This window comes from Moschus berezovskii, chromosome 7, assembly GCF_049115385.1.
Source record: "Moschus berezovskii isolate FMDL1 chromosome 7, NW_MosBer_1.0, whole genome shotgun sequence".
Lineage (NCBI taxonomy): Eukaryota > Metazoa > Chordata > Mammalia > Artiodactyla > Moschidae > Moschus > Moschus berezovskii.
This window is the reverse complement of record NC_142466.1, coordinates 83,190,283-83,217,567: the sequence shown is the minus strand read 5'-3', so window position 1 is coordinate 83,217,567 and position 27,285 is coordinate 83,190,283. Positions and strand designations below refer to the sequence as shown.

At 43.7% G+C, this 27,285-nt stretch overlaps 2 protein-coding genes and 1 long non-coding RNA gene across 5 annotated transcripts in view; 2 read left to right on the top strand and 1 right to left on the bottom strand.

The window, feature by feature from the left end:
- Positions 1 to 1,674: 1,674 nt before the first annotated feature.
- Positions 1,675 to 13,726, bottom strand: NUDT2 (nudix hydrolase 2). Of its 2 annotated transcripts, none has more exons than XM_055427317.2 (3): positions 13,578 to 13,726; positions 4,384 to 4,517; positions 1,675 to 2,268 (listed from the first exon to the last, which is right to left on the bottom strand). In XM_055427317.2, exons 2-3 carry the CDS (start codon positions 4,508 to 4,510, stop codon positions 1,952 to 1,954), a joined length of 444 nt encoding a protein of 147 aa, XP_055283292.1. In that variant the 5' UTR covers positions 4,511 to 4,517; positions 13,578 to 13,726; the 3' UTR covers positions 1,675 to 1,951. The 2 variants fall into 2 exon arrangements, with proteins under 2 accessions (XP_055283292.1, XP_055283291.1); XM_055427316.2 differs by lacking the exon at positions 13,578 to 13,726 and adding an exon at positions 13,341 to 13,570.
- On the top strand, positions 2,194 to 7,472 carry LOC148777386 (uncharacterized). The gene is made up of 2 exons (XR_016037870.1): positions 2,194 to 2,327; positions 3,708 to 7,472. It is a non-coding gene; the product is annotated as an uncharacterized LOC148777386 (long non-coding RNA).
- A 49-nt stretch (positions 13,727 to 13,775) lies between the features above and the next one.
- Positions 13,776 to 27,285, top strand: part of KIF24 (kinesin family member 24) — a 72,386-nt gene continuing 58,876 nt past the window's right edge. For both annotated transcript variants that reach the window (XM_055427310.2, XM_055427307.2), the window contains exon 1: positions 13,776 to 14,076. The gene's annotated coding sequence lies outside the window, so the exon portion shown is untranslated. The remainder of the gene's footprint in view (positions 14,077 to 27,285) is intronic.

Genomic DNA, 27,285 nt, shown 5'->3' with positions numbered 1-27,285 from the left:
CATGCCCCAGTCACACCTGTCAATTCATCCCACAAAGTGAGCAGCTGGATGCAATTTATCCACCCCCTTTCTCCAAAGTACCTGTGTTTTAATGGAAAACTCTGTAAAAGCCTAGAAGAATGACTCCAAAGCTACACAAGATATTCTAAAGTAAGAGTCCCCTAGGGCACGTAATTATCAAAGGACCTCACATATAGACAATTGCCAGGGCCATCCACCTCCTTAAGCCTCAATATTCCCAGCTTAAAAAAAATGAGCAGCAGAATCAGGTCATTTTCCAGGTCCCTTCGAACTCTGATGTACAAGCGCTGAGCACTTTGAGATTCCACAGACTCCCTCAGACTCCCATGCTGAGAGCACAGGGCCGGCCAGCCCTCATTAGGAGGCAGCCAGTCTGTGGTTTGGCACCACTGCCCAGCAGGCATTTATTAAATCAGTAGGATGTGGTCCCCGCTGGCCTGGAAAGAGAACACTAAGCTCCAAAAACTTCCTGCAGCAGGCCTCCTTCAGGGAGTGCTGCTCAGAGGGGTGAGGAACAAAACCGTTCAGGCCCCTGGCAGGGCTCCAAGATCCTGTTCACTAGTACTTCTGCCCTGTCTGCACGGAGAAACGGTGACTGAAAACATCTGGAAGCCTGTCGGAGACCTGAGCGACTTCTCTATTTTGTCTGGGGGTGCCTGTTCTTGACCCTGGTAATCCGGGTTGACCTTTGCCAATGCCCCTTCCCAGCCAATCTTCCGCACTTCCTTGGGCAAGAACCCTCTAATGAAATCCACATGAACCCAGCTGCTAACAGCTCCTGGAAGGGCTGTAGGATCTAACACCTTCCCTGCATTCTGTGAGCCCTAGTAGCAAGGGGAAAGAGGGCCAGGGCCCAACTCTTGCGCCTCTGGATCTTCCAGCAGAATTGTGGAGAAAGGGAGTAGGTAGGAAGAGAGGAACGCCAATGAGCAAGGCCTGCTAAAGGTGAAGGCCGCACAGGGGGGGACAGGGCTGCAGGTGGCCCAGCAGAGGCCCCAGGCTCAGGCCTGCTCCTCCCCAGTGACCTCAGTCATACTGACACCACGCTGACTGTGGGAGTCAGGACTGGGCTGGGAGGCTGGAGTGTGTGTCATTGACCTGGTGGCCCAGGGCTGCCTGACCCTCCTGTCCGTGTTGTGACTGGGGATCTGTTCCAATGTTCTCTGGGTCTCTATTTTAGGAAATACTTACTGAGCACCTGCAACATGTGTCCATGGTGCCAGGAAAAGATACATTAGTGAGTACAATCATACTACGTAATCTGTGGAGGACTGGGGGACCCACTGTGGTTACCAAACTCCACAGATGTTCGAGTCCCACTGTGGGTCCTCGGCATCTGTGGATATGGTGGGCAGACCCAATTTCTACGCTCCAGTTCCACTCACTTGTATGTCCTGTCCGATAAAAGCCACAACATCTCGGGCACGTCGGTGGGGTGGGGTGAGAGTGTTGGAGGTCCAGGGACAGAAGAGCTACCCTGGTCATGTTGGGTCTCCCTGATTCTGACTCCCTCCTTCAGCTTCTCTGGGGTACAGTGGTTGGACCCAGGGTTCCCTCCAGCTAAGACTGGAGCTCTGATCCACTCTAGTTTTTCTCCACCGCACCCCACCCTCCCACTCCCCGGGCAAGAGTCCATGAAATAAATACAACAGGTTAGAGGGAGAGAGAAGCTGCTTGAAGTTTATTCATAAAGTATAAGGAGGCACTCACTGGACCTGGGCTTTTTTTTTTTAACTCCTTCTTTTCCTTCCTTTCCACCTAGCTGAGATTCTTGCTTGCTCTCCTCTGAGAGTCCTCAGCTGATTTTACTAGCTTCTCTGCTCTCTGCTATAATGAGCCAAAGACCAAGGAAGTGAAGTGAAGTGAAGGCAGTTCATCTCAGAAGGCCCTGAAGGATCCTACTGAGGCAAAAGGCCCGACTCTGGTCAGTTCAGGTCGCTGTGGAGCAGAGAAACTGGTGTCCTTCTTGGAGTGCCGCCTTCATCTCCTCAAACTGAGCCAACTGGCAGGCATCCTCCAGCCCCAGCCAGCGGTAGGCTTGGTGCTCGTGGGAGAGGCGGACCTCCACATCGCAGTCCTTTACCTCCGCCAGCCAGTAGATGACGATTTTAGGCTTCTCTCTGGCCACGTAAGTGAGCTCCCTTCTGAAGCCCTCAATGATGGTCAGCTGGCCTGCTTCTATGCCTGCTTCCTCCTGGGTCTCCCGAAGGGCTGTTTCCAAGTCACTTTCTCCTGGTTCCACATGGCCTGGTGAGGAAAAAAGAAGAGGAAGCAAATATAATCGTCAACAAAGCTAGATTTTCCAGGTCAGTTGATTTAAAGCTGGGGTCTCTGGTGACTTTTCTAGGCATTGCTAGGCTTTGGCAATATCCTAAACTGGCAGGGAATAGTGTACAGGACAGGTAGGGTCTGTGGTGTCTGGGCAAGCCCCTTCCCCACCCCGTCTTCGCTACAGAGAGTGAAACAAATCATATATTTGGCAAGTCTGGTCTAGAACACTGCTCCTTGCTGTGGAAGAGTCGGCCTCCCCCAGACCTCTGCTCTATTTCTCTCTGGAGCTCTCTGCATCCCACATTCTCAGGGAGACCCTTCCCTAGGAGACCTCAACGTGACTTTCCCAAGGAGGGATGGTCCTTTCTTGCCAGGTGGGAGCTGGCTGAAGAGGGAGTTCTTCACTTATAGCCCACGGTGAGGACTTAACACTGTCAGCAGTTGGTACTCGAAGTCCCAGGGCCAACGGTCAGGCTCTAAACCCTATACCGAGGCACTGGCAGCTGTTTCCAAGTAGCTATCAAGGCTCTTCCAAATTGTTTTCATCTTTCTAACTGAGTGAGGCCAGATTCCAGTTTCATAGGGAAAGTCCTGATGGGAACTTAGACTAAGGACAAGCCGAGAGCCAGTTCTAAGAAAATTTGTTGGCAAGGCCCAAACCCAAGCAGACAACTGCCAAGAAACTGTTGTAAGAGAACTTGAAGCTCTGCAGACTGGGAGCAGCCCTCGGCTTTGCCTCAAGGCCCTCCCTGCAAATTCTCAGCTTGCCCAAGGGGGGCCAAGAAGGCCTGGGAGGGGTCTGGCAGCCTCGATCAACACATGGATTCAACAAGTTGCTGGGGGCCTCCTGGTTCGGGAGCTCCTGGGAAGCAGAAATTCTTAGCTGTTTTCTTCTTAGCTCAAAGACAGGGCTGCATCCTAGTCTCCTCCTTCCCGGGGGTCCCCAGAGCAGCGCCCCAGTCAGCTGCTGCTGCATAGCTCCCACAGAAAGCAACCAGGAGTCTGGACTTAAAATTCCATTTCTGTCCATGGCTGCTGGGGAGTTTTCTCTGGAAGCACCTCATATAGCTGTGGACACAAAGACAGGCAGGTACTGCATCGGGGGAGGCAGGTGGGAGGGATGCTGGTGGGCAGAGAGGTGACGCTGATTCAGGATGCCTGACCTTCCCTCAGAACTGTGTGCAAACCTCTGAGCACACCCCACCCAATAGCATCTATTTAGCATTCTGCTCATCAGTGCTAAGTTGGTAACTTCTCCCCTGCCTAAGGCAGGGAAAATTCAGAGATTTCCTTTGAAATCTTTCATCAAGAGGCATCATGCAGTGTGACTCAGGTGATCAGGAGGCAAGTGTGAATATTCCTATTCATAGTATTGGTGACACCTCTTTTTTATTTTTCACTTTGTTTCCCCTCAGTGGAACTCAAATGTGCCAACTGTTTTTCCTGTTCCCACATCCTTGTTCTCCAACCCTAAGATGTCAGTCGCTCAGCTGCATCCGACTCTTTATGACCCCATGGACTACAGCCCACCAGGCTTCTCTGTCTATGAAATTCTCCAGGCAAGAATGCTAGAGTGGGTAGTCATTCCCTTCTCCAGGGGATTTTCCCAACCCAGGGTCGAACCCAGGTCTCTCAAACTGCAGGCAGATTCTTTACCATCTGAGCTACCAGAGAAGCCTTCCTCCAACCCTGGAGGAGCCTTGTTCTCCTCTCCCCCACCCCACTTTCCCTTAAAGTCTCTGCTCCCTTCTGTCTGAGGGCTGTTCACTCTTAACCTGTAGCCCAGTAATGACCTGGCCCCAGGGTCCCCAGTTGCCAGCCCAGTGCCTCTTCTCCTTCCCCACCATTCACTGGAGAGGCTGACGCTCTGGTGACCGATACAAGAAAACGTGGTATTCAGTCAGAGTTCTATTTCGGTTCTTCTCTGGCCTAGCATGTAGACCTTGTATGCAGAAAGGACTAAAAGTTTCTGCCCACACACCCACCTCCTGCTACACAATCCCTGGGAAGCAAGAGTTGTAGGGTGCCTGGCAGTGTGGATTTCTGAACGGTGCTTGGCATTTCCCCGCAGCCCACCCCCTGGCCTCCCACCTTTGGGAGGAGTCCAGTGATGAATGCCATCTGATGCCTGGAGCAGCAGAAACTCAATGGCAGTGTTGTCCACCTTGGGGATGAGGCGTCTTCGGAAGATGATCAAGCCACATGCTCTCAGGGCCATGGTCTATCTGAAGGCGTAACAAAGATGTGCCAAGTTACACAAAACAGGAAGATCCATACTGAGGAGGCTGGAGGGGTGCAGCACTCTGGTGCCGGGGAGTCACTCAGACCAGCTAACAGTGACCTCATCACCTACATGCTGAGGACCAATGAGGGGAAGCCAGGAGTCAGAGGCAGGCCTTTGTGTCTAACTGCAGGCCCCGGCCTCTAGCTGGTAGTGTGGGTCTGTCCCAACTCTTCTGGGTCTCCCTGCCGGAGCAGGGCCCATGTGTGTATGTAGAGACGGGAGATCCTCAGGTGCAAACTCACCAAAACTGGAGAGTTGCTGGGAATGGGAGAGATGCAGTACAATGTCATCATCAAATCCACAATCCCATTTCCCTCAGCCTCCAGCTTGAGACTCTGGAGCAAAGAGACCCCAAAGTACGGTTTCTTTGTATTTTTTAACTTCTATCGTTTATTTATTTTGGGGTATGGTTGATTTACAATGTTGGTTATTTTCTGCTGTACAGCAGAATGAATCATTATACATATACCCACTCCATTTTAGATTCTTTTCCATATAGGTCATCACAGAGTATTGATTAGTTTTCTCTGGGAAACAATGTGGTTTCTGATGGCTTAGAAGGGTCACTTAGGAATGGTGGCTTAGTGTTCTAAAAATTTGTTACTGATTTTTTTCAGTCTTTTATGTTTTGGAATGTGGTATACATTCACATGGTTCAAAATTCAAAATATAAAGGGGCACCCATGGTAGAAAGTCTCCTTCCCATCCCATCAGAGGCAAACTAGCAGAGTGGTCAAGAGTATGAAAGTGGAGCCTGGGTCCAAGTTCGGGCTCTGCCACTCATTCACCATGTGATGAACTCCTAAGGCTCAGTTTCCTCAGCTGTAAGACAGGATAATAAGAGCTCTGCTATAAAGGGCTGCTGTGAGGATTACATGACTTAACTTTATCAAATGGTTTAGAACAATGCCTGCTGATTAATAAGCACTCAAAAGACTTCAATATGCACAGAAAAATGTCTGGAAGAGGATACACATCATTAATACTGTTTTCTTGAGGATGAGATTATGGGGAAACTTTCATTTTCTGCTCCATATATATCTGTATTATTTTGAAATTTACAGAGTACATTAACTTTATAATCAGCCATACAATAACAACAGACTTTTTTAGTCTTTTCCATTTAGTCTTCTTTCCACTGCAGGAAAAAATGTCAACAACAAAAGACAGGAGGGACTTCCCTGGTGGTCCAGCCTTTAAGACTCTGAGATTCCACTGCAGGGGGTGTGGAACTAAGATCCTGCATGCCATGCGTGCAGCCAAAACACACACACACACACACACACAAAAAAAAAACAAAAAACATGGAAGATCCTTTCAGTAAGGCTCTGCTAAAGAAAAACTTGTGGCATTTGTTCATGCAGCAAGTATTTATGGAGCACCTGCTATGTACCAAGTACTGTGCTTGGCCTGTGCCCTCGCATGAATATAGAATATAGTTTACAGTCTAGTAGGAGAGGAAGACTTTAAACAAATAGTTAAGCAAATTTAAAAACAATTGTCAATAAGGTCTGTGTTCCAAAGGGAAAAAGTATGACTGGAAACTTGACTTGCCTGAGGGATCAAGGTATGCGTCCTACACTTGATCTTGGCCAAAAAGCCGATACGTGATAAGGAATACTTCCTGAAAGAAAGGTGTTTGAGCAGAGAAGGATGAGGAAAAGGTAAACTGGCAAAGGGAAGGAGAAAAGTGTGTTCCAGGTGGAGGGAATGGCATGGACAAAGGTTCCCAGGTGAGACGGCAGAACTGAAAGAAAACCAGGTGTCTACAGTGCAGTTGAGGTCAGAGAGACTGGCCCAGGCAGGGAGAGGCCTGAGCTGCAGGGCCTCATCTGCAGGATTCCAGGGCCAGGGAAGAAGCTGGTACTCCTGGGTGGCACAACTGACGCTAATAGGAGTGGCTGGATTAGGAGTTGATGATCTCCGCGGCCCCTTTGATGCTGCTCAATCAAGATGAGCTTCCCTGGCGGTCCAGCAGTTAAGAATCTGCCTTCCAATGCAGGGTTCAATTCCTGGTTGGGGAACGAAGATCCCATGTGCTGTGGGGCAACCAAGTCCATGGGCCACGACCACCGGGCCTGAACTCTGTGGAGTCTGTGCCCCTCAACAAGAGAACCCCTGCACCACAATGAGGACCCAGTGCAGCCAAAATAAATAAGAATGAAAATGTGCCTTTTAAAAAGTGAGGTAGATTCCCTTCTCCAGGGAGTCTGCCTGACTCAGGGATCGAACCCGGGTCTGCTGCACTGCAGGCATATTCTTTTCCATCTGAGATGCCAGGGAACCCCAATCTGTTCATACAATGCGGTACTATTTGGCCTCAAAAAAAAAGGAAAATTCTGCCATGTGCCCCACTGTGGATAAACCGTGAGAACATCGTGCTAAGCGAAAAGAGACCGTCACAAAAAGACACACAGTAAGAATTCACCAAAATGAACGAGGAACCCGGAGGAGTCAACTTCATAGAGACAGAAAGTCGAAGGGGCTGAGGGAAGGGAAGATGGGGAGTTCGTTGGGACTGACGGAAAGGAAGATGGCGAGTTTGTTGATTAAAAGTTACAGAGTTTGTTTGCAAGATGAAAATGTTCTAGTTCTGGAGATCCCAGTGTAAATACACTTAACACTACTGAATTGTCCACTTAATGGTTAAAGTGGAGACTTCCCTGGTGGTCCAGGGGTTAAGAATTCACCTTGAGTGCAGGGGACAGGGGTTCAATCCCTGGTCGGGGAACTAGGATCCCACATGCCGCGGAGCAACTAAGCTCATGAGCCACGACTAGAGAGTTGATGCCCTGCAATGAACGATCCCATTGGATGCAACGGAGATCCCGCCCGCATGCCACAACTAAGGCCTGACACAGCCAAATAAATAATTTTTAAAAAAAAAAAAAAAAAAGTGAGGTAGAGACAAATGTGCTGCTTGTAAAAAGATTTTCAGACACACTAAGTGGAAAAAGAGTGGCTCATAACAGTATGTAAAGTATGGATCCTTCTGAGTTTAAAATTCATATATAAACTGGTATCAGGGCTTTTATTAAATGTGGTGTTCTGCTCCCTGGTCTCCCAGGGAATAAATACATGCTGAGGACTTTATTCTGGAAGCCAGAAGGAACCCTGTCACCAAAGAACTAGTGAAGAAAGATTTCAAATTACTGGTTACAGGTTTAGGTAGGAATAGGTACCTGATCCCAGGCCTTCCTATCGTGATGCTCAGAAAGCATCAGCAAGTTACAGGTGTAGGGTACTTTGCCCTTGCTTCGAGAGTCCCATGAGATGGATGTTCGGACAAGCTTAGGGATCCAAGGCTAGAGGGCACAGTGCCCTGCCTAGGACAGGAAGCCCCTGGGCATTCTTTCACACCATTGCCGTCACCAACACTGCATGAAGAAACAAACAGGCCTTCATGGGGGCCAAGAGAGACAAGCCTGTGGTGGCCATGTGGCACCACTGGGGAGAGGGCAGCAGGCCAGTACTGTCCTATGGAGAGGAGGCTTAGGTTAGTGACAAGGGTACACCCTAGCAAAACTGTCTCTCAGTAGATACCTGTATTCAGTGGTGACCACAGCTAACAGCCAGACCAGAAGAGCTAGGATCAAGAGCCAGGACCAGACAGATGTTCACTTTCTACCTGTGCTCCGTACCCAGAGAGGACAGAAAGGCAGAACTCCTGTTCACCCTCCAATCATTTGGCTTGAGCCAGATGAACTCTACAATTTCTCCTTCCTTCCCCATCCATGCAACCATCTCCTTATCCTTTCAGCAACTCAGATGTCACCTCTTCTGTGAAGCCTTCTGGATTCTAATCCCTCCATCTTCTGGGCCTTTAACATGGCCTGAATAATCTACTACTATCATGTTTGATAAGAGAAACAGACTACTATAAGAATTCAGGGTAGGGAATAGACCTTGTCCAATCAGGAAGTTGATGGAGAAACCCATGTACCTCTGTCACCTCTGCATCTGGTGTTAGGCCTGAAGTCTCTGTAAGCTGGTGAGGCCAGCAGTTGGAAGGGAAAGATGACTGTGAAGTGGAAGACAGCAAGGAAAACTGGAACCTGTGAGAACAAATCGACTTATGTCCACTCTCTCCAAGCTCATTGACTCGGGTGACTTGCAGGAGAAGCTAGAGCCCTTTGCCACAGGGCTGAGCATACACCCAACCTGGAACTGAGAGCAGCTGAAGGAGGCAATGCAGCAGGAGTTGGGGAGCTGCGGGCCTGGGTGCTGTCCTGCACCCTAAAGTGAGCCAGCAGATCAGAGTGTCCAGAGGTATGTCCTGCCACGATGCCCAGGATCCTGCTGTCCTTCACAGTGGACTGGCTCCTACTTCCCTTCAGCCTTCCAAATCTTGCACAAAATTCTCCTGAGGTCAGCCCTAACCTGGAACTATCCAGGAAGGGACTCCTGGGAAATCAGCTCCAGCTTAGCTACATGGACATGGTACAAAGCCATCACAAGCACGCACACCTAGTATGGTAAATCTCTGTACCTCTGGCAGGTAAGAACCAGACTGTGAGCTGTCTCCTGGGACCCAGCACAGCAGCTTCAACAGATGTTCACTGACTCAACAGAACTGTCTCCCCACCTCCCACTCAAACAAATGCTCAGGTTATGTTCTGGGACTTTGGGAAATAGCCCAGTGTTTTCCTGAAGAGTGCCATTTACATAAAAGTCAATGGAGCTATTGTTGGAGGTTTTCTGTTTTTCTGGAGATGGTGGAGCTGAAATGTCCTGGGGTTTTAAAGTATACAGATTTCTTTCTTCCTCTCTCTCACAGATACACATACACACTCACTCCGGCACACAAACTCTGAGTGGATTCAAACCTCAGGGGGTTAAAGAATACACCATCTAATATGCAAATATGCCTGCAGCCAGACTGTGGAGGTGAGAACTCCAGGCTGACAGCAGGCAATTCACACTTCAGCAAAGTGGCAAAGTGCCTTAGGTGGTTTAAAAAAAACCTGAACAAACCCCCTCGATGTCATCAGAAGGTTCCAGAAGCTAAGGAAAAGTGCTCTTGGCTTTCTCTGTAGATACAATTCCCTCACTGCCCAGGAGGTTGAGGACTTAGGTGCCAAAAAATAATTCACAGATAAACGTCTATATTGATGTGGTCCAATATTTTCATCAAATTAATCAGAGTGCTATTGCAAGCACAGCTCAACCACAGGAGCAGTCACAAATGTACCTTTAGAAAGAACTCTCCAAATCTTCTTGCAACCTGTTAATCATAGCCTAAAATCCCTCAAGCAGAGACAGTATTTCATCCCACCACATTATCAATTAAGAATCTACCCCATGCAAGGTTTTTTATCTTTTATAATGCTCAAGACAACTCTTCCCAATAAGCACTGTTACCTCCAGTTTAAGATAAGGAAATTCAGATTCAAAACGTTTAAAATACTCGCCCAAACGCATAACTGGTCTGTGAATGCTGAGATTTGAATCTAAGTAAAAGTGAAAAGTGAAAGTATTAGTCACTCAGTGGTATCTGACTCTTTGCAACCTCATGGACTGTAGCCCTCCATGCTCCTCTGTCCACGGAATTCTCCAAGCAAGAATACTGGAGTGGGTACCCATTCCCTTCTCCAAGGGATCTTCCCAACTCAGGGATCTAACTTGGGTCTCTTGCATTGCAGGCAGAATCTTTACCATCAGAGATACGAGGGAAACCAAGTCTAACTCCAAAGTTTGTATTTTTTCCATTATACAGCTTTGCTTACCATGAAAGAGCAGGGCTTAGGGCACAAGTGGCCCTGAGAGAGGATACGAAAATGATTTATTAAATTGCTTTCAGTTCCAAAATTCCCACACTTTGATCTACATTCATATAGAGGATTTTAAAGATGTCTAACTGGAATCCTATTCACAGAAGTTTTAGTTGGAGGCTGACATAGATGAAGATCCTATTGCCCAAGGACAACCCTGGAGGAGTAAGGTATAGTCAGATGCCCCTAAACTTTGTCTCTCTGATAAAGGTTTCTATGCCTCTGCTTTTTTTTTTTTTTCTGGGAAGCTGGAGCCTATAACCACACGTTCAAAACCATACCCAGTAGCCTGAGGGTTCTCAAGCACCAAGTATTGGGGACACGATTGATGCCAGCCTTGGACAAGCACACAAGTAACTAACTTGGGGCACTAGTGTCCAGGAAATCTGCCCAGGCCACTCCATTATGAGGAGGAAGGTCAACTCTGCCTACCTACAAGCAGCTAGCTATGTGACTGCTCAGCTTCTCTTCACATCCCACATCATAATGATCTCTTCTCCAATTCTCCTAGTCCCTTCTTACCTTTCAAAGAAGTGAAAAGAAATAAAGCTCCCATCCTTGAATAAAGCAACAACAAAAAGATTAAAAAAGAAAGAAAAGAAAAAGCCCCCAACTACCATAAACTGATGAGTTGAGACAAAGAAAATGTTCCCTCATCCTCACCTTTACCTGGACATCTGCCACTGTTTCAAAGACTAAGCTGCTGAGTCATCTTGCTATCTTTGCTGTTTGGCTGAGGGAGGAAATGGGAGATTTCACCTGTAATGACATGAATACTGGCTTCAAGGATGAAGTCAAAGTCAGACAAGGTTGGGACAAAAATCAGTTCTGATGAAGGAGAACTGTTAAGTGGCCTATTGGTGCCATCTGCTGTACAATTCTGGAAAGCAAACATGGGGGATTCTACTACTAGAGCCTGAAAGGATTCATTCTCTCATCTAATGTCAGTTGAGTGTGTCCCATTCGACAAGCAGTGTGACAGAACTGAAGAGTAGATAGAAAACTGAATAGTAGTGAAAGTGGAAGATATTTAAACAGATAAGTCCAGATGTGTTTTGTGCATCACAAATGTATGTATGAGATTTAAAGACAGCAAAGAAGGAATGATTATCTTTAGGTCAAGGGGTACTCCATAAGGGTTTTAAAGGATGACTAGGAGTTTGCTTGCTTGCTAAGTCCCTTCAGTCGTATCTGACTCTTCGTGACCCTATGGACTGTAGCTCTCCAGGCTCCTCTGTCCATGGGATTCTCCAGGCAAGAATACTGGAGTGGATTGTTATTTCCTTCTCCAGGGGATCTTCCAAACCCAGGGATTGAACCCCCTTCTCTTATGTCTCCTATTGGCAGGAGGGTTCTTTACCACCAGTGTCACCTGGGAGGCTTCCCTGGAGGCTCAGACAGTAAAGACTGCCTGTATTCTAAGTATTTTCATCCTTTCTCAGTCAAAAACAGAATGCACAACACAGAAACGCATGGCTGGCTTTGCAGCGAGAAAGACTTAGCTCCCTAATTCAACAGCATGTTATTTTGAGCAACACACTTCTCTAGGCCTCCTTTTTCAAATAAGGAAATACCAACCTACTATTAACCGTTGTTGTAGAGTTTAAATAATGTATACATAGGGTCTGACATATCAGAAGTACTAGAAATATGTCATACTTAACCCCTGTATAAAACGTTATCAGAAAGCTGTTCTGTTCTGTTTTAATGACATGCTCTTCAGTTCAGTTCAGTTCAGTCACTCAGTCGTGTCCGACTCTTTGCGACCCCATGAATCACAGCACGCCAGGCCTCCCTGTCCATCACCAACTCCCGGAGCTCACTCAAACTCATGTCCATCGAGTCGGTGATGACGCTCTTAGCTTTCATTAACAGTTGAATAAAAAAATGACTTTTCATATTTTCTACAAAACTGTCAGTGAACACACTATTCATCACACCATGTAAATCCCTGACAGCCCCACAAGATGTTTAATATAGCTACTACGATGAAATTTCACTCTTTTGAAGAATGGATTGTTTCCTTAATTATTAGTTATTTAACTGACAAGTTTTGAACTAAATTGGGCACTCAATTACAGTACATCTACTGGTTCCATTGGCTAATATATTTTCTTATTTCTAGTATGAAGATAATAGCTACCACTTTTGGAAGAGTTACTACTTGTCAGGCATTTTACCGAGTGCTTGACCTTCATTATTTCACTTAATTTTCACAACAACCCCATGAGGCATTACTCCCCGTTTTCAGAAGAGGAAAAAGAAAATTACAGCTGAGATGAGTCTGGGTAGGGACTCAAAAGCAGATCTGCCCGACTCCTAACATCAGTGCTCTCATCCTGGACTCTGCACCAGCTGCTGCTGCTGCTGCTGCTAAGTCACTTCAGTCGTGTCCGACTCTGTGTGACCCCATAGACGGCAGCCCACCAGGCTCCCCCGTCCCTGGGATTCTCCAGGCAAGAACACTGGAGGGGGTTGCCATTTCCTTCTCCAATGTGTGAAAGTGAAAAGTGAAACTGAAGTCGCTTAGTCGTGTCTGACTCATAGCGACCCCATGGACTGCAGCCTACCAGGCTCCTCCGTCCATGAGATTTTTTCTAGGCAAGAGTACTGGAGTGGCTTGCCATTGCCTTCTCCCTACACCAGCTACATTTGGCTAATTGACTGCATTCAACTTATTAATGTCATTCATATATTTATTTATTTTCCCCCTTAAGAGATACAATAGATACATAAGGTCCAAACTAGGCCACAAGAAAAAAAGAAGTTTTTAGGTAGTAGGACTCTCCTGTGACTTTCTTTATTTCTGTTGTAACTGTCACGATAGTATCCATTCAATAAAGGAAGTAATTAGAAAATATAAAACCTCTCTTGGAAAGCAGGCAGGGTTTAAATAGTAACAACCAAGTTAAAACTGAGGCCCAAGGAAGGGAACGTATGGCGCTCGGGTCGCTGGGCCCCACATCCGGTACTCTGCGTTTCCGACGACCTACCCGATCACCACTCGTCTCGGGACAAACAAGGCTCGCGAGACCCCCAGAGGGTCCCTCCCTTCTCTCTGCAGCGGCTGGAGTCTGGCCTGCCCGCGCCCCACAGCCAGTTGGAGAAAGGCAAGTCCACTCCTGACCCTACAGCGACCAGAGGTTAGTCAGCTGCAGACTTTCGTTGCCCCGAGCCTCAATTTCTCCGCGGAGAACTAAACCCAGTAATCCCTCTCTAAAGCTACTCACCCCAAGTAGAAGGAGGCAAAAGGCGGACCTTGGGCGAAGACTGGCAGTCTGCCGACCAATCCCAAGAGCTGGGTTGCACTTTGGACGACCAACAGCGCAGGGCGGAAGGATTCTGGACCCGCCTCAAAGGTGTATTTCTCTCACATAGAACATCGCGAGATTTTCATTTCAGTGGAACGATTGGTTGAAGGACGGAAATTGAGAGTTACGCCCACTGTTTCATCGGGTTTCTGATTGGCCTTCTAGAAGAGAAGGCGGCCCATGTCCACTAGTTCCCTCGATGCTCATTGGTGGACGGTATGGGACTGCCGTCGCGCGGGCGTCGGCGCGGGCGTTCGAACCGGCGCTTGGCGGCGTTGCCATGGGGATGAGGCCTGGACGCGGGCTCCAGCTTGTGAGTTGAGAGGGCTCCGGTCGCCCGCCTTGGGGCTCTCTCCTCTCAGCGTTGTCTTCAGTCTTCAGACAAGATTGACCGAGGAGGAATTTGGAAGCCTCCGAGGTGAGAAATGGCGGAAGAGAATCAAGGCGGGTTGGCCTGGTCGAGAGCCTTAGTGCCTGCCCCCGCCGGAGAGGGTGAGCAGGCCGTCCGCCGAGCGCGTGAAGAGGCGGGCAGTTGTAAAGGAAACCAGGAGTTGACCTCTCCCGGTCGGTCATTCACCCACTCGCCTGCCCTTCTTCCCCACTTCTCCTGTGAAGCCTTCTGAGTCTCGGAGTCTTGAATTTGAACCCTTAGCCCTGACTCTAACCTCTCTCAGAGCGCTTCTGTTCTGCCTTGGGTTATTTGTGTACTTCCGTGAACCCCGTTTGGAGAAGGCAATGGCACCCCACTCCGGTACTCTTGGCTGGAACATCCCATGGATGGAGGAGCCTGGTGGGCTGCAGTCCATGGGGTCGCTAAGAATCAGACACGACTGAGCGACTTCACTTTAACTTTTCCCTTTCATGCACTGGAGAAGGAAATGGCAACCTACTCCAGTGTTCTTGCCTGGAGAATCCCAGGGACGGGGGAGCCTGGTGGGCTGCCGTCTATGGGGTCGCACAGAGTCGGACACGACTGAAGTAACTCAGCAGCAGCAGCAGTGAACCCCGTTCTTCTCCCTTCTCCTATGTAATTCTGAAGTCTCTGAGGCAAGGCAAGCATCTTGGATATTTCACACACAGTAGATTTTTCAGGAAATATTTGTTGAGTTGAATTTAAGTCACCGCAAGTAGATTGAATTTCTCTCCATGCCCTGCCCCGGTTTTCCTCCCATACAGAGATTATGTTTTAATTTTTATAGAACTAGGAGGAGGGCATTCTAACCTCATATGCACAAGGACCTGAAAGTTCACGGTTGGTCTTTCCACTCTGTGTGAAATGGAGAACTTTTTGGTTGCTTACTGGAACTCTTCCTACCTTGTGGCTTTTTGTCTTGGTTTCCCAGTGTTTTTATTGAACTTTCTGTTAGTGTTGCTTAAAACAAACCATTCTGTTGTTGCTGTATGCCAGGAGACATAATCTCAGTTTCTTAGTGACTCACAGCTATTGTTACATTTTCAGTGTGTTTTGGAAAACGTTTTATTTAAATCCTTTTCTCTTTTGTATTTGTATTCTGCTTGTAGTCTCCTTCACCACATATAACAGCTGCTCTGGTAGCCTTTCCATTTACCAGGTGTCCCTGATAGAATTGCATTACCAAGACTGTTGTTTTGTAACTCATAAGACTATATGTTGCCATTATGCTTTGCTGATTCTTATATCAAAATCATAGCTCAATGCTGACTTTAATAAAAAGATTGAGAAAAGTTAGGTATAGCAGCTCTGTTCTTAATTAATTTCCTATGACAGTTTGAATAAAACCTTATAGCTAAGCCACAGACCTGTGACATGTAATGGAAACCCAACTGGGGATTCAGGGTTTGGTCTTGGCTCTAACTCACTCACTATGGCTGGCTTTGCAGGTCATTTAGCTCTTTTAGATTTCTCTTTTTCCATCTGGAAAATCAAAAGGTTAAATTAGATTAGAAGTCCTGTGGCTCTATTATCAATTTAGTCAAGCAGTTGTTGCCAGGTAGATATCACACACTCAGCCTTCCAAAGACCATACAGCTAGAGGTAATAGCTACCATTATTGAGCATTTACCATGTGAAAAGCACTGTATCAAGGGCTTTATATAAATAATTACATTTTTCTTAGCATAGTACAGTAATGTACTGCCCACATACCACTTCATTAAAAACTTTTGGTTTCTGTTGTAAGTGAAAATCTTTAACTATTCATAGTATAGCCTTGGGGCAAACTAGGGTATGGTTCTCTCATCTTCCAATTGAGAAACAGCAGTTTCTTTCTCTGGGCTCCAGTGCTGTTGTTTGTAAAGTGAAATATTCTTCTCAGATCTCTTCACTGTAATTGATGAATTAATCCAGTTTCCTGCACTGGTTCAGCAAACTTATTCATAATTTGTTCAGAGTAGTTTGTCAACAGATATTGTTAAATGAGTGATGGATTTCTACTTCTTGTACTTTGAGTGTGGTAATCATTATGTACTTCCCAAGATGATGTCTCAAGGACTTTGATGTTCATCATCCTATTAAACTAGAAGACTTTTTCCATAAGCATAAACTAATAGGTACCATTCATATTGGAAAAATTCAGTTTTCCACCAGTATGTCTTTTTTCCTATGTAGGGAAAAACCACATGTGTCAGGGTTCCCTCTCCCTGCCAAAACAATTCTCCGTGACACCAGCTGGGTGTTCTACAATTTACCTCAATCCAGCACTGTTTACCTGGAGGTAGTGTCAGATCCTAGAGGTTAAGGGCTTAGTCCCCCAAGACAGCTCCCATACCACTTCAGATACCAGTTACAAGTAGTAAGTCCTCAGATACCCACAACTTCTGTCAGATTTGACTACAAATTGGAGGTTCCCAAGCCCCCTCCTCCAGAGAAGGCAATGGCACCCCACTCCAGTACTCTTGCCTGGAAAATCCCATGGACAGAGGAGCCTGGTGGGCTGCAGTCCATGGGGTCGCTACTAGTTGGACACGACTGAACGACTTCACTTTCACTTTTCCCTTTCACGCATTGGAGAAGGAAATGGCAACCCACTCCAGTGTTCTTGCCTGTAGAATCCCAGGGACGGTGGAGCCTGGTGGGCCCCCGTCTATGGGGTATCACAGAGTCGGACATGACTGAAACAACTTAGCAGCAGCAGCCGCAAGCCCCCTCCTCAGGTTCAATTAATTTGCTACAGCAGCTCCCAGAACTCAGAGAAATGCTGATGTTTAAAGGATATGATAAAGGATTCAGATAACAGTCAGATGAAAAGGTAGACAGGGCATGGTCTTGGGAAGGTTTCAAATGCAGGAGCTTCTGTGCCTGTGGATTTGGGATGTGTCACCCTCTCGGTATGGATGAATACACCAACCCAAAAGCTCTCTGAACCCTGTACTTTTGGGATTTTCACGGAGGCTTCATCATATAGACATGATCACTTATTAACTCCATTGCCAGCTCTTCCGCCATCTCTGGAGACTAGGAGGTCATGGCTGAAAATGCTAAGCTTCTCTTTGTGGTTTAGTCTTTCCATCCGGGAGCTGACCCAGAGTTGCCACTAAGAGATACTCCTAGTGCTGTTATCACTTGGGAAATTACAAGGGTTTTAGGAGCTCTGTGCCAGGATCTCAAGGCAGAGACCAATGTATATCTTCTATTCTTACTCTTTTTTTTTTTTTGAGTGCTTATATTTGATTGCTTATTTAGCACTTTATTACATTATCCCAGTTAATCCTCACAAAAGCAAAAATCTCTTCCAAGTCACTATCATTTTTTGCCTGTTTAACTGCAGCAGTTGCCTAAATGATCTCTCTCCTTCCATTTTTGCCCATTCTCTGCAATCCATTCCACCACAGAACTGACAAAATAATCTTTCAAGATCATGTCCTTTCCCTGCTTAAGGTCGTCCAAAGACTTCTTGCTTCACTTTAAGTTCCAGACACCTTTATGTGACCCACTGGACTGTACTTAGTCTGTCCCCTACCTTTCTGTTCTCATCTCATACTACTTTCCCTTTCATCTACTGTGCTAGAGCCAAACTGGTCTTCTCTTGATTGTTTGCTCATGTCATGCTTTAGGGCAACTTTAGGGCCAGTGTGCTTGCCTGGTTTGTTCTTTCTTCTGATCTTTACATAAATGACTCCTTCACCTTGTTTCAGATTTCATCTCAAATAGTCTCTTCTGAATGAAGTCTTCTCATCCAGTGTTGAAGTGGAACCTTGATCCTGCTTTATTTTTTTCGTCACACGTATCACTATCTGAAATTATCTTGCTTATTTATTGATTGATTATCTCCTTCCATTAAAATAAGAGCACCTTGAGGGCAGTGACCTTACCTGTTTTGTTCCTTAATGTTTAGAAAGAGCCTAGCTCATAAAATACCTTCAAGCTATTTCTTGAGTAACTAGATGAAAGGTTTTTGTTACTGTAACCATAGCTTTGTCCATAGCAATTTGTTTGTGTGATAGGCACTTCTTTCATTTTCTTGCTCAGAAGCAGTGAGTCAAGCCACTGCCAACTCTGCTATAGTTTTCCTAAGTAATCAAACTATGCCTGATACAAAAGTTTCTACTACCTGTGACTGCAAATGGTATCAAATGCTTTTTTACAGTTTTTAAAATAGTGTAGGGATATTTATGCATTGAATAATTATTGAATGTTTATTATTCCCAGGACTCTTTAGGTTCTAGGGATAAAAAGATTAATAAGACACATTCCTTGACCACAAGATGATATTCTAGTGAAGAAAATAAACCATGAAATTAAAAGACGCTTACTCCTTGGAAGGAAAGTTATGACCAACCTAGATAGTATATTAAAAAGCAGAGACAATACTTTGCCAACAAAGGTCCGTCTAGTCAAGGCTATGGTTTTTCCAGTGGTCATGTATGGATGTGAGAGTTGGACTGTGAAGAAAGCTGAGCACCGAAGAATTGATGCTTTTGAACTGTGGTGCTGGAGAAGACTCTTGAGAGTCCCTTGGACTGCAAGGAGATCCAACCAGTCCATTCTAAAGGAGATCAATCCTGGGTGTTCATTGGAAGGACTGATGCTAAAGCTGAAACTCCAATACTTTGGCCACCTCATGCGACGAGCTGACTCACTGGAAAAGAGTCTGATGCTGGGAAGGATTGAGGGCAGGAGGAGAAGGGGACGACAGAGAATGAGATGGCTGGATGGCATCACCGACTTGATGGACATGAGTTTGAGTGAACTCCGGGATTTGGTGATGGACAGGGAGGCCTGGCGTGCTGAGATTCATGGGGTCGCAAAGAGTCGGACGCGACTGAGCGACTGAACTGAACTGATAGATAATTATAACAGAATGTAGCTGCAATAATGGAAATACGCAAAAAGTATGATATGAACATAGAAGGGAAATCCAGCCACATCTGGGGAGACCAGAAAAAACTCATTTGTGTTTTAATCAGTGGGTAAGAGAAAGTTAAAGTGAGGTTCAATGAGAGTCAGAGGAGGCCATTTAAGAGTACAGTGTGAATAAATGCGGAGATAACAGTCTAAGAAGCTGACTTAACTAAGCAGTGCAGTGGGGAGAGGAATGGGCTAGACTGTAGAGCTTTGTTGTTGTGTCTGACTCTTTGCGGTCCCCTGGACTGCCACACACCAGGCTTCCCTGTCTTGTACTATCAGTTTGCTCAAACTCATGTCCATTGAGTCAGTGATGCCATCCAACCATTTCATCCTCTGTGGGCCCCTTCTCCTGCCCTCAATCTTTCCCAGCATTAGAAGCTTTGTAGGACATGCTAAGGAACTTGGATTTTGGCCTTTAGATAGGTGACAGGATGCCACTGAAAGGTTTTAAATAAGGGAGCAGCATGGTCATAACTGTGCTTTCAAGATAATGATCTGGTTCTCTAGTGCAGTCGATGGCTTGGAGGGGGCAAAACTGGAGGTGAGGAGAGCAATTAAGAGGCATGTGATGATCTAGGTGAACCACCATCTGAGGCTGAACCATTCCTGTGGTAGCAGGAATGAGGATATGTAAGGGGAGATGTGACAGATACTTAGGAGATTAAATTGACTGGACCTGTTGATTAGGTTTGGAATTAAAGGAGAAGGAGTCTAAAGATGCTTCCCAGTTGAGCTCTGAGTGACTACATAGATGGTATTTTGTCACTCACCTCACCCCAACCCCCACTTCTCCAAGGCACAGAGAAATGGAGGAACAGATTTTGTGGGGAGTTAATGACATTTTGATAGTGATACCTACATATTTTTGCTGCAGGTTGGAGGAAAAGATATCTGTAAGATGGTTAGTTTTATTGTGAGGTGAGATAAAGTTACACTGAAATTCTGAAAGTAGCTGGTTAATAATATTGCATGATACCCAGGCCAAAATGACTAGTAGAGATTTCACAAGCAATGAGGAGCAGTAGTGTGTCTATTACAGTCTTTTAAGTTACCTGCTTATGTTGAGATTTGATTGGTTAGAACTAGTGGTATAGAATTGTGTAGCCAACATACAGATATCTGATTGCTGTCAAAACAAATTCATATAGCTGTTTTAATCAATTATCTATGCATTGGTTTCATTTATATAAAGTGAGGTGATGATAATTGCCATCTCTCACAAAAAGTCTTGGAAGATTAATCAGGTAGCATAATTAATTCAGTTCATATTTAGAAGTAAATATTACTCTTTTAGTTCAGCTCAGTTCAGTTGCTCAGTTGTGTCCGACTCTTTGCAACCCCATGAACCACAGCACACCAGGCCTCCCTGTCCATCACCAACTCCCGGAGTTTACTCAAACCCATGTCCATCAAGTCGGTGATGCCATCCAGCCATCTCATCCTGTCGTCCCCTTTTCCTCCCGCCTTCAGTCTTTCCCAGCATCAGATGCCAGTGAATGGAATTGTTTTAATTGTTGTTTTCTCAGCATCATTCCTTTAGAAATAATTTCTGGTGCCATTGTGGTAACAGTTCCCAAGAGAGTATAACCCCGAGTAAAAGAATCTCTTACCATGTTCAGTTCAGTTCAGTTGTGTCCGACTCTTTGCGACCCCATGAATCACAGCACACCAGGCCTCCCTGTCCGTCGCCAACTCCCGGAGTTCACTCAAACTCATGTCCATCGAGTCGGTGATGCCATCCAGCCATCTCACTCTCTGTCGTCCCCGTCTCCTCCCACCCTATGTTAGTAATTTATAAAAACTGTAATAGTTATTTTTTTCTACAACAATATCGTTATAGAAAATCATAACTATATATCTATAGTTATGTAACAATAAACAATATAACTATATTGTAATAGCTGTTAACCATGTGAGATGTATTTTATGATAAGTATTTTATAACTGCAAAATGGCAACAAATCTGAAAGTGACCAACATCTATAATTGGATTGTACATGTGCGCTGTTGCTTCAGTGGTGTCCGACTCTGTGCAACCCCATGGACTGTAGCCCGCCAGGCTTCTCTGTCCATGGGGTTCTCCAGGTTTGAATACTGGAGTGGGTTGCCATGCCCTCCTCCAGGCATCTTCCCAAACCAAAAGTCAAATCCATGTCTCTTACATCTCCTGCATTGGCAGGTAAGTTTTTTACCACTAGCACCACCACAATTGGATTAGACCAAGATTTAAAAAATAAAACACTGAGTTTAAACCTGATATTGGCTACCATCTGTTCCGGGGATTTCTTTCAAAATTAAACTTCTATATTTAGAGAGAGCAATACTTGCACTGTTTTAAAATAACTGAGTCCAACAGTTTTGTTATGCTTATTTTTAGGTGATTGCTTCCATGCTTTGCACCAAACTTAGAAATTTTAAAGTGTCATAGTAGGGCTCTTGAATGAAATCGCAGTAATTGCAAAGCATTAGCTACTTAACCATAAGCCTTAAAACTTTTTTTTTTTCAGTTGCAAAAATAATCTTTCACAAAGTACTTTTGGGTATAACTCATATGATTTGTATCCCAAAATTCACATCTCGCCATAAGAATTACATTAGCAATCAAATATTCTTATCCCTTTGCAGCTGTTGTTTTAAGCAGGTGTCTAGTATCCCTTTCTTAAGACCAGTGGTCTATAGATAGAACAATATCTGGAGCTTGAAATAATTCCCTGTTGGAGGAGGAGTATACTCTATTATCCACCTTTTAACCTCCTACTGGCAATATTGAATTCCTGTGTTCTTAATTAGGGATCTTATGCCTATTGTGGAGTACACAAAGGTCTTAATGCAGTTTCATTGGGAATATTGGATTTGTATGCGGTTACTAACAGGACTGTGTAACTTTGTTTTTTAAAGTGGTCGTTATTACCTAGGGCCAGATGGATTGGTGGTTTAGTACTATACATACTAAAAAGGCATATACTAAAAGGCTTTGAAACTTTAAATGGGTGAGTTGTATGGTATATGAATTATATCTCAATACAGTTATATAGATATGTATTTTGTAAGTGGCTATTGTCACAATTTAGGGGAATTCAGATATAAGAAATACTTCTTGCCAGTCAGAAGCTATTTTAGTCCTTGTATAATATTTCAATTACCTATATATTAATGAGAGCATATAGTATATTCTAATGCCTGCTGACCTGCCTATGTAGTCCCTTACTTTCAGAAACAGTATATTCATTTGAAACATATATGACTCAGTAAGTAGAAAGTGGAAAATAGTAAAGTGTTTGAAAAGACCACTGAGGTTTAGCCTATCAAAGCTGTGTGACCTTAAGCATGTCACTTAATCATTCAGAGCCTCAGATACCACATAAAATGAAGGTATTGAAGCAGATCCTAGTTCTCAAACTCTGATGTACACAGGGCTAACCAGTTAATGGAAATGAATAAAGTTGGTAGGTATAAAGGAATGGGGAGCAGGGGGACTATGGTGTATAGGGTAGTATATGTCCTTCTAAAGAGTACAGCCATAACTTAATTTTAATTGTTCCTGCTTTTTAAATATTGCAATTAAAAAATATTTTAAACATTTAAGCCAGACTACAGGGTGTGAGGAAATCCTTCATGGGCCTAGTATTATAGACTTTGTTGTTGTTGAGTCTTCCAGTCATGTGCAACTTTTTGCAACCCCATGGGCTGCAGCATGCCAGGCCTCCCTGTCCTTTAACCATCTCCCGAAGTTTGCCCAAGTTCACATCCATTGCATCGGTGATGCCGTTCAGCCATCTCATCCTCTGATGCCCTAGATCAGCTATAGACAGGATGATCTCTGTTGAGGGGGAAAGCTGTAGGATTCTTTTTCTCCCCCTTTATCTTAATGTAAATATTATGCATTAGAAAGGGTATTATGAAGCATATATATGTAAGTTACAAAGCATAATACAAAATACAAAAATACATAATACAAAATCCCTAAGACCTAACAGATAATATCCTGTATTCTCTTCCTGTTCACCATTTTCTTGCTCTTCATCAGAAATAAGCTTTATCCTATGTTTTCTATTTTGATGCCTAAATAATGCAGTGGATTTACTTGCTTTTGAAGCCTTAGGAAAAGGAACATTGTTTTCTGGGATTTGTTTTTTTCCTCATGATGTTTCAGAGATTTGATAAGTTGTTTAGTATAGTTTGTTCTCTTACCACTACTGTATAATGTTCCATTGTTTGAATATACCCAAGTCTATTTATTCTCCTGCCAGTGGGCATTCAGGTTATTTTGTTTTTGGCTTTTGTGAACAGTGCTGCTCTGAACATTTTCTGTGTGTGCCTCATGAAGCTCACGTGCAGAGGTTTTTCTAAGGAATATACCGAAGAGTTGAGTTAGTTGCTTGGTTGTAGGCTATATAAACATTCAACTTTGTAAGATAACGCCACACTGTTTTTCAGTGTTCTTTACCCCGGTAATCCTTTGTTCTGAATGTTCTCCATAGCTCCCCCTTCTTTAATTTGTTTTCTCTTCTGCCACACATTTTTCCCCTTCGTGAAGATGACCTGCCTCACGGTCCCTTAATGTCTCTTTCTGGAAAGGCGTATGTTCTCTGCCATTTCATTAAAAACATTTCCTCTAACATAATCAAATCATATTTAGAAGTAGACATGACTCTTTTACAGTTCAGTTCAGTTGCTCAGTCGTGTCCAACTCTTTGCGACCCCATGAATCACAGCACGCCAGGCCTCACTGTCCATCACCAACTCCCGGAGTTCACTCAAACTCATGTCTATCGAGTCAGTGATGCCATCCAGCTATCTCATCCTCTGTCATCCTCTTCTCCTCCTGCCCCCAATCCCTCCCAGCATCAGAGTCTTTTCCAATGAGTCAACTCTTTGCATGAGGTGGTATTGGAGTTTCAGCTTTAGCATCAGTCCTTCCAATGAACACATAGGACTGATCTTTAGGATGGACTGGTTGGATCTCCTTGCAGTCCAAAGGACTCTAAAGAGTCTTCTCCAACACCACAGTTGAAAAGCATCAATTCTTCGGCGATCAGCTTTCTTCACAGTCCAACTCTCACATCCATACATGACCACTGGAAAAACCATAGCCTTGACTAGATGGACCTTTGTTGGCAAAGTAATGTCTCTCTTTTTTAATATGCTGTCTAGGTTGGTCATAACTTTCCTTCCAAGGAGTAAGCATCTTTTAATTTCATGGCTTCAGTCCCCATCTGCAGTGATTTTGGACTCCAGAAAAATAAAGCCAGCCGCTGTTTCCACTGTTTCCCCATCTATTTCCCATGAAGTGATGGGACCAGTTGCCATGTTCTTAGTTTTCTGAATGTTGAGCTTCAAGCCAACCTTTTCACTCTGCTCTTTCACCTTCATCAAGAGGCTTTTTAGTTCCTCTTCACTTTCTGTCATAAGGGTGGTGTCATCTGCATATCTGAGGTTATTGATATTTCTCCCGGCAGTCTTGATTCCAGCTTGTGCTTCTTCCAGCCCAGCATTTCTCATGATGTACTCTGCATATAAGTTAAATAAGCAGGGTGACAATATACAGCCTTGACGTACTCCTTTTCCTATTTGGAACCAGTCTGTTGTTCCACGTCCAGTTCTAACTGTTGCTTCCTGACCTGCATACAGATTTCTCAAGAGGCAGGTCAGGTGGTCTGGTATTCCATCTCTTGAAGATTGTTCCACAGTTTATTGTGATCCACACAGTCAAAGGCTTTGGCATAGTCAATAAAGCAGAAATAGATGTTTTTCTGGAACTCTCCTTCTTTTTCCATGATCCAGCGGATGTTGGCAATTTCATCTCTGGTTCCTCTGCCTTTTCTAAAACCAGCTTGAACATCTGGAAGTTTAAATAACTTCCTAAAAGTGCCCTTAAAAGACTTTTCCATGCAGAATATTTATTTTAAAATTTAGTGGTCTTTTAAAGACCTTTGTAAGTTGTATTTGTCAGGTTTGATCTAGGATTAATTATATTTAAGTTCTGTTTACTGTGTGTGTTTTTTTTAATTACCTCACAAATGACCTGGTTATTTCTAGCATTTGTGAACTTTTAGTTGTTTCTGGGGTTGCTCAGCATAAATAATTTGAAATTTTGTTGTTGAATGGAGTGAATTTTTTAAAACTTGAGAACATGAATTATTTCTGAAATAACTTTGAATATTTTTCTTTTAAAAAGGCTGTGACACACAAATGTTACCCACTTTTGTTTTTTTCTACCATAAAAGTTACCCAAAACCACATTTTACTTTCCTCTTCATTGTATTCTTTATAACAAAAATAAATTCCCCTTTAAAGAATTATTTAGTTAAACATTGTAAAAATAACCAAGATTATTTGATACTATGAAATACATGGACAAATGAATCTGATTTTCTTTCTGTTTTAAACAGGGCAATTTATTTTAAATAAGTGAGGGTAGAGTTCCTAATATTCTTAATAAAATGAAACTGGCTTTAGTTTATGCATTGTTAGGCTTATATTGAATTACTTCTTAAAAACTATGGCCATAAACACCCACCTGGAACATGTTCGGTATGCTCTTCTAATTTATTCAACCAGAGCTCTTGAGATTTTCATTCTGTGCTACAAGAGTCTAAAATATAACTCAGCCTGTACATTCTTAACAGCTCTTGACCACAGCCTAAATTTCCACAGAAACTTTCAATACATTTTCTTGATTTCTTCCATGGTTAGTTTTGTTTTTGTTAATTATAGAAGTAAATGTTTTAGGAGAAATGCTTTTCTCTTTTAGATGCTAGTGTAACATCTAAAATTTAATGATACCAGGTTTCTTTTTGGAGTGGTAAAAATATTCTAAAATTAAATTGTGGTGATGGTTGCTACAACTCTGTGAACATATTAAAACTATTGAATCATACATTTTAAATGGGTGAGTTTTATGGTATGTGAATTATATCTCAAAAAAGTTATTAAAGTTTAATGATGTTTTGGGGAGTGTATAGACCCTTTTTTTTTTTTTTCTCTTTGATAATTTAAGTATTTGAAATGTCACATGAATTTGAGAAACTGAAAATAGCTTGGCTGCTTTAGAACTTGGGCAATTGCCCCCCAGTTTTTCTGTTTGATCGGGAATATATAGACCTTAGATTTAGGTTGTCTACTTTTATAGTGAGCAAAAACTTATTGGAAATATTGAGTAGTCTTAAGGGACTTCCCTGGTGGTCCAGTGGCTAAGACTCTGGACTCCCAATGCAGGGGCCCTGGGTTTGATCCCTGGTCAGGGAACTAGATCCCACATGGTACAGCGAAGATCCCGTGTGCTTCAACTAAGACCTGGTGCAGCCAAATAAATAAATAGATTTTTAAAAAAAGAGAATTGAGATTTCGAATTGACGTTTATACAGTCAAGCAGCAGTAGATTGTGATATTTTCTTCTAATTTGTTTCACTATTCATTTTTCTGTTAAATTAGACTGATTTAAGAAAATTTTTCCTTGTTAGCAGATGTCATTTAGGTCAGTGAAAAAAGAGCTATAAATAGTATAATCATTTTAACTTTTTCCCAAAGGCCTAAGAAAGGAAAAATCCCCCAAATTTCAGTCTTTATGTTAAATAGATTTAAATTAACAATGACACTGTATGATTTTATTTTATGAAAAATTGCAGAAAATACACTCGCCATAGTGACAGAAAGCAAATCAAAGATTAGCTGGGACCATGGGTGGAGGAGAGGATTGACTCCCAAGGGGCACAGGGAACTCTTTTGATGGGTCTATCTTGGTTGTATTGGTATTTTTATTGACATAGTGGTTACATGAGTTTGTATTTGTCAGAACTTATGAAGCTGTACTAAAATTGGTCTAGTTTGTTATACATTATACTTTAGTATTTTGATATGTAGCATCATCTAATATCTCTATATAATATATAGTAACTAGGTGTTTGGACTTCCCTGCTGGCGCAGTGGTAAAGAATCCACCCGTCAATGAAGGAGAGGAAAGTATTTGTACAGTTTTCATCGATGAAATAATACTAAGTTAGTAGAAGCCTACACATAGTACTACTATTAATTAGTGTATTTTGCAAGTATCTCTAATCTCTTACCTTTTAATTCTCTTACATATTCAACTCTTTATCAATCAAATAATAGAAACCATCTTTTAATAGTTCTGAAAACCTTTAATATGATGTATCTGTTTCTAATAAGGCAACACTTCTTAGAAGCCAGGCACAGTGACTCAGTGCTGAGTAAGAGCATGGCTCCATTTTTTATGGAGTACTTTAAAATTTTCAGGTTAGTTTTATGTAAATATTTTATCACATTCTTTGAGAGGGGGAA

What these genes read in the sequence shown, in the direction of transcription:
- NUDT2 (XM_055427317.2), bottom strand. Translation starts at nt 4,510, where the DNA reads ATGGCCCTGAGAGCATGTGGCTTGATCATCTTCCGAAGACGCCTCATC. An exon ending in TCACTGGACTCCTCCCAAAG is followed by an intron (nt 2,269 to 4,383) that starts GTGGGAGGCCAG and finishes TTTCCTCACCAG; the next exon opens with GCCATGTGGAACCAGGAGAA.